The sequence below is a fragment of the Lampris incognitus genome, chromosome 11 (genome assembly GCF_029633865.1).
Source record: "Lampris incognitus isolate fLamInc1 chromosome 11, fLamInc1.hap2, whole genome shotgun sequence".
NCBI lineage: Eukaryota > Metazoa > Chordata > Actinopteri > Lampriformes > Lampridae > Lampris > Lampris incognitus.
Genome location: NC_079221.1, coordinates 18002050 through 18014130, shown reverse-complemented (window position 1 = coordinate 18014130; position 12081 = coordinate 18002050). Strand labels below are relative to the sequence as shown.

The following is a 12081-nucleotide window of genomic DNA, read 5'->3' as shown; positions in this document are numbered from 1 at the left end:
ACTGTGTGGAGTGTGTATGTGTGTGTGTGTGGGGGGGGGGCAGTCATAGGGCCCAAAATTCCTTGCAGCAGCCCTTCTTCCACCTGTGCTCTAATCAAGGTCAGTGTCCAATTATTGTATCTTTTATTTTGTGGTAAAACTTGGTTTATTGTCTAATATATCAAACACGTCAGGTCGCAAGCCGTCTTACCCCGCTATGCTGTGGTATATTCTTGAGAAACGAGAGGCCGTTTTATTTCAATGACAGCTGCTGCTCGTCTCCTATAAAACTTCAGCAGAGTTTTGACATATTTTGCTCTTGATATGGGGCTTTGGCTTCCAACCTAATTATTCTGATTCTGCACTCGCTACGGTATTGATTATAACTGATAATGAATGGGCAAAAACAGAGATACCATGAATACCTGTGAGAAAAGGGGAAAAGAAATTGGATAAATCGCTTGTACTGTAGCTTCACCCAGCTGTGGGATTACATGACTTTATCTGACTACATCTGTATCCCGGAGTGATTAGGCCTGATAAAAGCTTGTAATCTCTGGGTAGGGGTCTGTTTGTCACTCCTGACAACAGGCGCCGTTTTCTTAGCTTAGCAAACATATTGTAATGCGCTCCCGAATGCAAACCCTGCAATGAGGTTACCAGCTAGGTGTTCAATGCATTGTGATGATAATTATCTTAGAGATAATCTAGTTTGAGTAACAGCATGACATCTATATTGATAAAAGCATGTGAGGGATAGTAGCCGAACCTTTTCTCACTGAGTTTGAATAGAAACTCCCACTATTTATTTGTCATAATGCAGAGGGATGGTGCTTTGTATTGCCCCCCCCCCTTACTTTTATATCTTTGCAAGTTCTAGAGAGTCCTGGAATTAATTTATCTCAAGGTGTGATATTAAGAGTAGATCCTGTGAGGCCATAACACACAATGCTTATGTGGTTTAGCAATTTTCAAACCACTATTGAACGTTCGTTTCATATCCTATTTCTCCTATTTTACCGCAGAAGATACTGATTCATGTTAATGGAATAGCTCCTATAAATCATTAGCTTCAGATTCAGATTGCGGTGCCCCCGTCTTTTTTTTCTCAAGTGCTGAATAGAGGAGAAATAAGCCTGGCAAGAAAATGCAGATTCAATGCAAAATGGAAAGTAAGAAGGGCAATAATCTCTTTCAATGCATTCTCAAGCACTTGTCATTTTATAGAAAACGCAAATGTCCCACTGATAAATGATGTCACTGCTGAAACAACAGCATCTGTGCCCTTAAACACAACGTCTGCTTTTTTGTCCATTTATAAGTAAATGCAGTTTCAGTGTGCCTGATTGAAAGCTGGTGTGCAGGGCCACAGGCACCATGGATATCACATCATTTATTTTCATTTTTCCAATCACGTCAACAAAAGGTCACATGAAATCCCAATACCCTACATTTATGATTTTGCTGTTATATTGAAGCACCTGGGTCCTGAATCACCGTGTCCTTAAAAGTCCCCGGCTTGGTTTTACACTTAAAACTTTTGTCATCTGATCAAACTTGAATGCATTAAGGGGGCACAGTCTGTCCACTAATGAAAAGGTCAGAAGTTTCATATAAATGCCAGGCCATTAATAACATTTTCACTTGCATTACAAATGGATAAGAGCAACTTCTAAATGTCTAATTCTTTACCTAAAATCTTTCTTTTGTACTTCCGCTAACAGTAGGTCTTCCAGGCCTGATTTGAGATTGGTTGAGTCTTGATTTGAACTGTAATTCTATGCAGACAAGAATAATTATGCATCTGGGTGGGGGAGGGGGGTCTATTCCATTGCCTACCAACACGGGGATCGCCGGTTCGAATTCCATGTTACCTCCGGCTTGGTCGGGCGTCCCTACAGACACAGTTGACCTTGTCTGCAGGTGGGAAGCCGGATGTGGGTATGTGTCCTGGTCGCTGCACTAGCGCCTCCTCTGGTCGGTCGGGGTGCCTGTTCATGGGGGAGGGGGAACTGGGGGAATAGCGTGATCCTCCCTCGTGCTACGTCCCCCTGGCGAAACTCCTCACTGTCAGGTGAAAAGAAGCAGCTGGTGACTCCACATGTGTCGGAGGAGGCATGTGGTAGTCTGCAGCCCTCCCCAGATCAGCAGAGGGGGTGGAGCAGTGACCGGGATCGACCAGGACGGCTCGGAAGAGTGGAGTAATTGGCCAAGTACAATTGGCGGGAAAAAAAAGGGAAAAAAAGAATAATTATGCTGTATTTGATATTATTAGTAATGACACATTTATTTATACATTCCAACCTCCAGTAATTTCACAATAATATGTCACTGAAAGAACATTTGTCATAGTGTAAAGCATAATGGAAGGAGGAACAGCAAAATTATGAACAAAGTGTCTGTCCTCTTATAACATCAGATACTCATGCAGATAGACAGTTATGTCTTTTACTTCGAACTGATAAGATCTCCAAAGCAAATGGAAATGACGGGTGTTCCTGTGTGGGAAGTGTGATGGCAGTCTGAGTCGGCTGGCTGTGATGGTTTACCGTTACGCTGTACAATGCCTCCGAGGTCCTGAAGGTAAAACGGTGCTAAGTCTCAAGTGTCATTAAATAGTACCTGTTAGAGCCTGTTTGTGCTGTCCTCTGAAGGGAGTAGTACACACCGGTGTAGGAAATCTTCAATTTCTTAGCAATTTCTCGCATGGAATAGCCTTCATTTCTAAGAACAAGAATAGACTGTCGAGTTTCAGATGAAAGTTCTCTTTTTCTGGCCATTTTGAGCGTTTAATTGACCCCACAAATGTGATGCTCCAGAAACTCAATCTGCTCAAAGAAGTGCCCATCCAACCAATCCAACTTGTGGGAGCTGCTTCTGGAAGCGTGGGGTGCAATTTCTCCAGATTACCTCAACAAATTAACAGCTAGAATGCCAAAGGTCTGCAATGCTGTAATTGCTGCAAATGGAGGATTCTTTGACGAAAGCAAAGTTTGATGTAAAAAAAATCTTATTTCAAATACAAATCATTATTTCTAACCTTGTCAATGTCTTGACTCTATTTTCTATTCATTTCACAACATATGGTGGTGAATAAGTGTGACTTTTCATGGAAAACACGAAATTGTTTGGGTGATCCCAAACTTTTGAACGGTAGTGTATATAGTTTAACTATATATAAAACTGACATCCCTTTGATATTTTTTCTACAAAAATGTGGCAAAAGCAATCCTGCAATCTATAAAGTGGGCACAATCCTTGCATGACATTGCATTGCATTTTTTAATTATTTTTTTAATATTTTTATGTTGTTTCTATCCTATAAATTTATAATTTTACATGTTTAATTCTTTATATTTGCATTGTTTTCTTTATCTCTTTATTCTAATTGTTTTTATCCTAATCCTCGTTTCATCAACTCTAATTCTCTATATTTTAATTATGCTCTTGTGATTTTTTTCCTGACCGTGTTTTACCTTGTTCTGTGGAGCTGATCTGGCATTATGTCTTATATTTTTAACGTATTTTGTTGTTTTATCTTGACTATGTGCATTATTTTATCCTGTTGTGTAAGGCACCTTGTAATGTTGTTTAGAAAGGTGCGATATAGATAAAGTTTATTATTATTATTATTATCATTATTAATACACAAAACACAAATTTGTAGTAAACATGCCTATCAATGGATGCTCATTAAGAATTATGCCCTCAGACCTTAAATCAGAGGTCTCAGCAGCATCGAAGTACAAAGTCTTTCTAAAACTGTCAATGAAAAATGAGAGCGACATGACTGTTGACAACAGGCATGTTGGCAGAAAAACAACACAACCCAGCCAACACTCAACAGCAGTCATACAATTCAAAATAATCTATAATGACAACAAAGCTCACTCAACGCATAGAAAAATTAATACTGTTGATGTGAGGTGTGAAGGAGTATATACACCGACAACATGGAAGAAACTATTATACACAGATGTTGTCGGTAATTCCTCCAATAAAATAATTTACCAGTCACCGTAAGTTCACAAACAGGATATTTTCCAGTGCATAGAAAAGAGGTTTCCAATGTCCTTTCAAACGGAGCTGCCAGAATGACTGGAGGGATTTAAGTATGCTTAATGGGCTCCCAACTACCCGTGACAATATCCTGTAAATACCCAAATACAACATATAAAAAACTTGTGGCCAAATGTGACAAACAATAAAACCAGATTACAGTCTGATACTAGATTAGCTACAATGCTGTTGGCTCAGCAAGTGGCAGAACAGGAGCTGCACAAAAAGTTGCATCACTGCGACTGTCTGGTGAAAAACGTCAGATAAAAATAAAATCCAAAACACAATTTATAACTTCAATGGCCAAAAATAAACCTGGGCAAAAGATTAAATGAGGAACATAAAACATAAAAAAAAATCCTCTGGGGGCTCCGGTTTCCTCCCACAGTCCAAAAACATGTAAGTCAGGTGAATTGGCCGTACTAAATTGTCCCTAGGTATGAATGTTTGTGTGTTTGTGTGTGTGTCTCGGCCCTGTGATGGCCTGGCGGCCTGTCCAGGGTGTCTCCCCACCTGCCGCCTGATGACTGCTGGAATAGGCTCCAGCATCCCCATGACCCTGAGAGCAGGATAAGCGGTTCAGCTAAAGGATGGATGGATAAAATAAAATGGTGGAAACATTCATCTTTAAAAACTTGGCATTCTGGGGTTTCCCTAAAGCTGTAAAGCATTTTTTCTCTCTCCATTTGACTGTGTGTGAGTGAGTGAGTGAGTGAGTGAGTGAGTGAGTGAGTGAGTGAGTGAGTGAGTGAGTGAGTGAGTGAGTGAGAAAGAAATATTCACCTGTGACTTGCTAAAGAATATCTGTATCAATTCCTTCATTTGCAATGAATGACTCCACAACTCATACCCGAATCCCGACTTCTGCTAAACAGATGCACGAGACTAATTAAGCTAGCTACCCTGACTGACCTCATGCATGCTAGTAGCCCTGTAAGTTAGCTTAAGGTTCGCTGTCTGTCAGCAGCAGCTTAATTGCTTCTGAACAAAACTGGCTAATATTCACCTGTGAATTGCTAATGAATATCTGCAACAATTCCTTCATTTGCATTGAATGACTCCATGACACATACCTGAATCAGTCCCGACCTCTGCTCTCTGTCTTAATTTTCTTGATTTTGGGAGCTCCTGAGGAATACTTGCATTTTGGAGGCGCCATCATGTTTTGTTTTTTTGTTTTTTGTTTTTTTTTTGTAACCATCATATTGTACTTTAACAGTATAATTATTTATTGGACAGTTGCTGCAGTACCTGCACCAATCAAATCCATCCACTGCCATGGTCTATCCATTGAGGAGGGGGTTCCTTGTACTTGTACTGGGTCAGAGCTATTGATTGGCTTAATGTCTCCCATAAACTTTCTTTATTTAAGAAATGAATCTGCAGGGCCCTGCGCAATTGCGTAGTCAGCGTATAGGGTGGGCCGCATATGAAAGCAAGGTTAAGATGTACATATCTGTTCGGAGCCCTTTCTCTCTGAACCCCCTTCCTGTAACATAAAGATTAATGTTTTCAATCTTATTTGGATTCTGAGGAGAGAGGAGGTCTTTGGGGGTTTACTCTTGGAGGGGAATGTGGGGTGAGGAAGGACGGATGAATCATATCATGACACATTTAACAGGATGGCCTGTAATAAGAATTATAGTCATTAGAAAGACATGGAGACTTGTCATCGATTCTGGCAGAGGTGCCCTTTATCATGTATTTTCAAAGAAATAGTTTGTAATAACTTTGATCGTCTTTTGGTTACACATGCCAAACATGTTTTTTTTTTTTGCTTTGGTCAAATGCGTACTTCTCTTCGTCTTCACAGCCACTGCTGTGTTTGGGCATTGATGATAAAGTTCAAAATGAGAGACTTTTCTTAACATAACTGTGCCCGCAACAAAGGTCACTGTACCAATATGGGCCCCCAGCTCCATTTTATGGAGATTGGCAAAAAAAAAATTAAAAATACCAGAATAACTTGTAAACCTATTACTAATATGACTGAAGAATTTGCTGCCGTGTCGTGACAGAGTTGAAAAGTTTCATTTCAGAGTTTTCAGAGCAACTCTGTGTCTCAGGTCTGTCCCCAGGGTTAGCAGTCAACAAAGCACAGAGATAATTTGAATAGCCACCGCATATTACTATTTGAATGTCATAAGCCCTCGGCCACCGTCAGTGAATTCAGTAAGTGCTGGAAAGGAAAACTGCTGTAAAGCTGTAAAGAGTCAGTATCATTATCCAGGCGATTTCTATATACTTTCACTGTGAGCAATTGTGCTAATTATCAATATACCAAATAGTTATGAGCAGGACATTGATGCCTTGTGGGAAAAAGGCTCAGAGTCAGAACCTTTTTATGGTATTTGTGCACTATCGATATGGCTATATGGATATGGCTCCAGGCAGGCAACATCACTCCAGACCCTGGTCACAACCTGTTCCAACCCCTCCCCCCCGGTAGGCGCTACAGAGCACTGTACCCCAAAACAACCAGATGGAAAACAGTTTCTTTCTGCAGGCTGTCATTCAAATGGAACACTTAACACTGTCAAATAAATCCAATCATTTTGTATATACTATACTGTAATTGTACATATACTGGTACACTGTCATGCCCAGCTACCTCAGGCATGTACGTATGTAACCTGCTAACATCTATTTCAGCATCTCTAATACATTCTCTGCACCATTGCACCTATCACCTCGTGTTTTGCCTCTATAAGTCAGTGTATAAATCTGAAGATTGTCGTGTTGTAGTGTTGTTATGCCATGTTAAGTACACTGAGAGAGCCACAAAACCGGGGGCAAATTCCATGTATGTGCAAACCTACATGGCCAATAAACACGATTCTGATTCTGATGTAGCTTTGTATTAGTCCGTGTCCATGTTGTGCTTTTAACAGGTAACATGAGTTCACACATGTTCTGTCTCTTTCAGATAATATGGTTACCACCACAAGTGTTGTTGTTTAGCTTGGACATGTATAGAATTTAGCATAACCGCAACGAAAGCATAAGTAATGTGGCATTTGTCCACCAGCCCGCCACAGCCCTCCCTGTATTCAGTAGTGCTCGACCACTGGCTGTATCCCTGTAGGTATAATAGGTATCCGTGTTAAGACTGGCTTCTCCGTCACCATATTTGCATCCAAATGTGGTTAATCCTGAATATTTATGAAGGGTGGGATGGCCCCAGCATACAGGAGGAAACGAAAAATCAAATAGGAAATTAATACATTTAAAGTTCATCTCTCCATTATATCTCTTAGTTCACATTCTTCTTCTTTTTTTTGTGATTCTTCCCCCTTTTTTCTTCCAATTGCACTTGGGCAATTACCCCACTCTTCCAAGCCATCCTGGTCATTGCTTCACCCCCTCTGCTGATCCAGGGGGGGGGGGCTGCAGACTACCACATGCCTCCTCCAATACACGTGGAGTCACCAGCCACTTCTTTTCACCTGACAGTGAGGAGTTTCCCCAGGGGGACGTAGCATGTGGGAGGATCACACTATTCCCCCAAGTCCCCCCCCCCCAAACAGGCGCCCCGACCGACCAGAAGAGGCGCTAGTGCAGCGAGCAGGACAGGTACCCACATCCGGCTTCCCACCCACAGACACGGCCAGTTGTGTCTGTAGGGACACCCGACCAAGCCGAAGGTAACACGGGGATTCGAACTGGTGATCCCCGTGTTGGTATGAAACGGAATAGACCGCTACACCAACAAAACGCCCTAGCCGACATCATTCTTTACCTGAACATCGCATTGTGATTCAGGCTGATTTTGGGGGAAACGTGTTTAACAAAGAAGGAATAACCTAGTAGAAACCAGTCATTTCCTCCAGTTAGTGCCAATGATCAACGAGGCGAAAATGTCTCATGCTAAGTGTACATCCTGTCTCAGGGCTGTTAAACAAGACACCGGGTGTTATACCAGCTATATAAGTGCCATTTATTTGCTGACATTGTACCCATGTAGTGGGATGAAGGGTAAAAACATGAATTTCCCCACTGAGGATGGATAGGGTATTAACAAAACACTTACTGCACAGCAATACTTCATGTGTATATTCATATCCCCACCTGGAAGGACACGCCAAGTCTCAGCCTCACATGCTGAAAGAGTTGTACTTCTGTGACTTTCGTCTGTACCTGCTTCATTAATGCCTTGTTGGTAAATAGCACAGGGGACGCAGCCATTTGTCAAAGCCAACAGACTCAGACCAACCACCGTCTCATTTAAGGATATCACTCATCTCTGCTTGTCAGCGCTATTTTGGTTAGATACCCAATCATTCATCAGCCGCTGCCCTATCACCATTTACGCCGGCGACTCTGTTAAGCCCTTCCACCATCCTTTACCGTTATGCATAATTCATGGCAATGAAGTGCGCCCTTTCAAAATGAAGGCCTTTTTCATCCAGGCTATCAATCCTGCATGCTGGTGTTCTGAGATGTGGCCCCCATCGTCCTCAATAACTCCGTTAAACACATTTGATTATTTTGGGGTTTTTTTTTCCTGCCCCTGTCATCCTCAGCTCCTTTTGTTTTGCGTTTTAGTGCATGCTGCGTCTGTAAGAAATCTGATCAGACCCGCCATAGTTTTCAGAGATGTTAAAACCCAAATCTGTATTTTGATTTATTTTTTGTACATTCAAATCCACAGAATTCGAGGTTTTGTTTGCTCAAACAAGAGAAAATCATTTTACATTACAGCTGGGGACAATTAACTTTCAGCTCCGTCAATGAGAAGTGCAGACAGAAATTACAATTCATTTGCTAATCTTAGAGTTTTTGCGCACAATAATTTCTCTATAAGCTGAAAATGGCAATCCCCGAGCTCAGAGATTTCACTTTAAAATGTGACGGAAATCTATCTAACCTGTCGTCGGCGTCGAAATTAAATTTGAACACATCTCCGATTTGCATCGTCATTCGACCCGAGATCTTGTAACATTGAATAAGTCCATGTGTTGTTTGGGTCTTGTACCATTTCTGTCTGTGAACTGTATTGGAGCTGAATGCATGGATGTCAGTTTCATGAGGAAAACCCAGACCGTCAGCTCTATTATCATGTCAGCCACAGCTCCTCCGGGGGGAATCTAGACAACTTTACATGCATCCCCACTGTCACGGCCACCCTTTTCCTCTATTACTTATTTTCGCCTTCTTTGTCTGTGTCTCTTTCCCTTCCCTTCTTATTCTCCGCTGGGCTTGCCTGTGCGAAGGGCCTCTGTGATGATGGGGTTTTCAGATGGAATTAAAATGTCTCGTCCTACAGCTGTCACCCATGCAAATTGCATTGTCTCCAGATTCTATCACTGAAAACCGCCAGCAGCCCATTCTGTTTGATGCTTCTTTTTTCCCTCGTCCTTTTTTATGGTGTCGTTATCCGCGGTGTTGCTTTTCTCGTTAATGTTTCATGCTGTCACCCTCCCCCCTTCTCTGTCTCTTTTTGTTTTGCTCCAGGTTTACCGCTATTCCTACATGGCCTCCTACAGTATCTACAACATCCATACAAGGTCTGTGTCTAGGTCTCCCTTACCGGTTGCTGTTAAACTGACTCTGGGAAATGGTTTATTTGTCATAATTTCCCCTTCAGTCTCGCGGATGATGATAATGATGATGATGACGTTTTGATGGGACATCTATCTACTGTATTAGCAGAATGCGTGCTTTTCAATAGCCGCCTCTTCCTCACTGTACTGGTCAGATATGGTATTGGTTGTTCTCATTCTCCAGGGAGCTCTGGGAGCTGGACCCCCCTGAGGTGGTGAACTCCGTCCTGCAGTACGCTGCCTGGGGTGTGCAGGGTCAACAACTGGTTAGAGCAAACACGCACACACACACACGCAGGCACACAGATACATGCACACTTACATGCACTCACTAATTGACCCTCAGCCTCATTCTCATTGATACAGGACATGCGACTATGACCGTGTGTGGTGTGATATATTTGAGAATCTAAGTGCAGCCATGTTAATGCTACCAACAAGAGTAGCTGTAGATACATTCATTCTTAGTATTTTTCAGTTCATGCATATGAAATAAATTATTACCTCTGCATCACTGCACTTTATCACTTCTTATTTCGCCTGTACATAGTCAATCCTTGTGTGTATATCTGAAGATTGTTGTGTTGTAGTGTTGTTATTCTATGTTAAGTACACTGAGAGAGCCACAAAACCGGAGTCAAATTCCATATGTGTGTAAACCTACATGGCCAATAAACATGACTCTGATTCTGAAATACATTATTAAACCACACAAATTGTAATTTGTGGCTAGATTAAATCAATATTCATAAACATTAGACCCCAGTATTTCCTGGTAATGAGTTAAATGATTTAGTAATGTCCTTTCTTATTCTGCTGCAACACCAAAACTTATATTTCACCAGAGACACAATATCACACAATGCATTTAATATGTGAACTTCCAGATAATTTACAATATAAAAAAGATTTTCATATATACTCTGTGTGTCCTCCTGGGTGATATTGTGTCATGGCATCATAACATTACTGAAACAGCTGAGAAGATCAGAGATTTTTGCTGCTCTTTCCACACAAGTTTTAGCTGAAAACAACACTTGGCATAACTCTCTGTCTGTGATTTCCTTACCTGGATTATATAGCATGCATAAAGACCCTCTTTCCAACATATTACAGTAGAGTGGTGTGTGGGATATAGATATAACTCTGTTAATAACTCTGTGTGTGTGTGTGTGTGCGTGTGTGTGTGTGTGTGTGTGTGTGTGTGTGTGTGTGTGTGTGTGTGTATGCGCACCCAAAAACAAAAGTCTAAACACACAGAAAGACAAAAAAAAAAGTCTTCCAGTCTACAGGTCACGTTCTACTAATTTTAAATGGTTGATTATTATGATGATGATGATTATTATTATTATCATTATTATCATCATTATTATTAATATTATTGTTGTTATTTTTATTGTAATAAATAATTAATAACAATACTATATTATTAATAATAATGTATTATTTATTATATTATTATTATTATTGATTATTGATTGATGAAGTTGTAAATTGATTAAAATAACGGCTAGCTTTGAATCTTATTCATATATTTAGATGTAATTTTCATCTCATCATGCCTTCTTACTTTTACTTTCTGTGAGGGGGAGGGTATTTTAGTTGACAGCTAAAAGTACAGTACAGTCCCTTTATCTGTATTTAAAGCTCCCTTTGCGGTTTAGTTGGATATAAATCAAGCACACCTCCATTTGAAAGCTAATGTGGTGATAAGGGACTGAGAGGTAGACAGATGTGAAGGGTTTCCAGCTGTTGAGAGACATAAGCAGGGGCGTTGCCAGAAACCCCATCCCAGCTCACCTCAGTGTCAACTCTTCACTCTGGGAGTGCCCCTCTTCTTCTGCCCTCTTGCATCTCCCCTTGGCATATGCCGTGCTATCAGCAACAGGTGCATCTTGTGAAACACTGACATTGCAAGTGTGTAACTCAGAGAAGTCTGGTGAAAATATTTCCTTGGTAATTTTTCCACCAGTTTTCTCCCATTATTAAATAGCATATTTTTCATGTCTTTGTATAAATTAGATATCGACTGCATTCAGTACAATGGGGTGTTCAGTGTTGCATGGTGTACCAAGCAGAAGATACGTACAACAGCTGGTCTAGAAGAGTGCAGTGTGGCCATAATAAGTTCTACCCCGCACTGTCTTGTAGTGCTAAAATCTAAGAAATTTAAATCTCAGAGTTTTGCTAAAGCCCTCTCCCAACAACATTTAAAAGATTAGCCCACTGGGAGCAAACTCTGAAAGATTTGGCCGACGTTTTTGTTTTTCTCCGTTGTTAGGCTGAACAATGAACCCGCTGACCTTAACGAAGAACTCTTTACTTGCAGATAGTTTATTTGAAGTGGGAACTGTCAACGCTGCTCCACTTAGAAACAGTCTTCTTCTTTTTTTCCCCCAAAATCTTGTGTACCCTGCAAATATTGCCCTCTGGAGTAATTATGCCTTTTGCTTAATCTAGACAAACAGCGGAAGCGCCTTGTGACTCAGAGGCTGTGTCA

At 41.0% G+C, this 12081-nt stretch overlaps 1 protein-coding gene across 1 annotated transcript in view; it reads left to right on the top strand.

The window, feature by feature from the left end:
* The window catches only part of LOC130120297 (inactive dipeptidyl peptidase 10-like), a 279769-nt gene that overhangs the window by 242598 nt on the left and 25090 nt on the right, over positions 1-12081 (top strand). Inside the window, exons 6-7 of the mRNA XM_056288837.1 lie at positions 9493-9545; positions 9766-9847. Coding sequence (XP_056144812.1) covers positions 9493-9545; positions 9766-9847 — 135 coding nt within the window. The remainder of the gene's footprint in view (positions 1-9492; positions 9546-9765; positions 9848-12081) is intronic.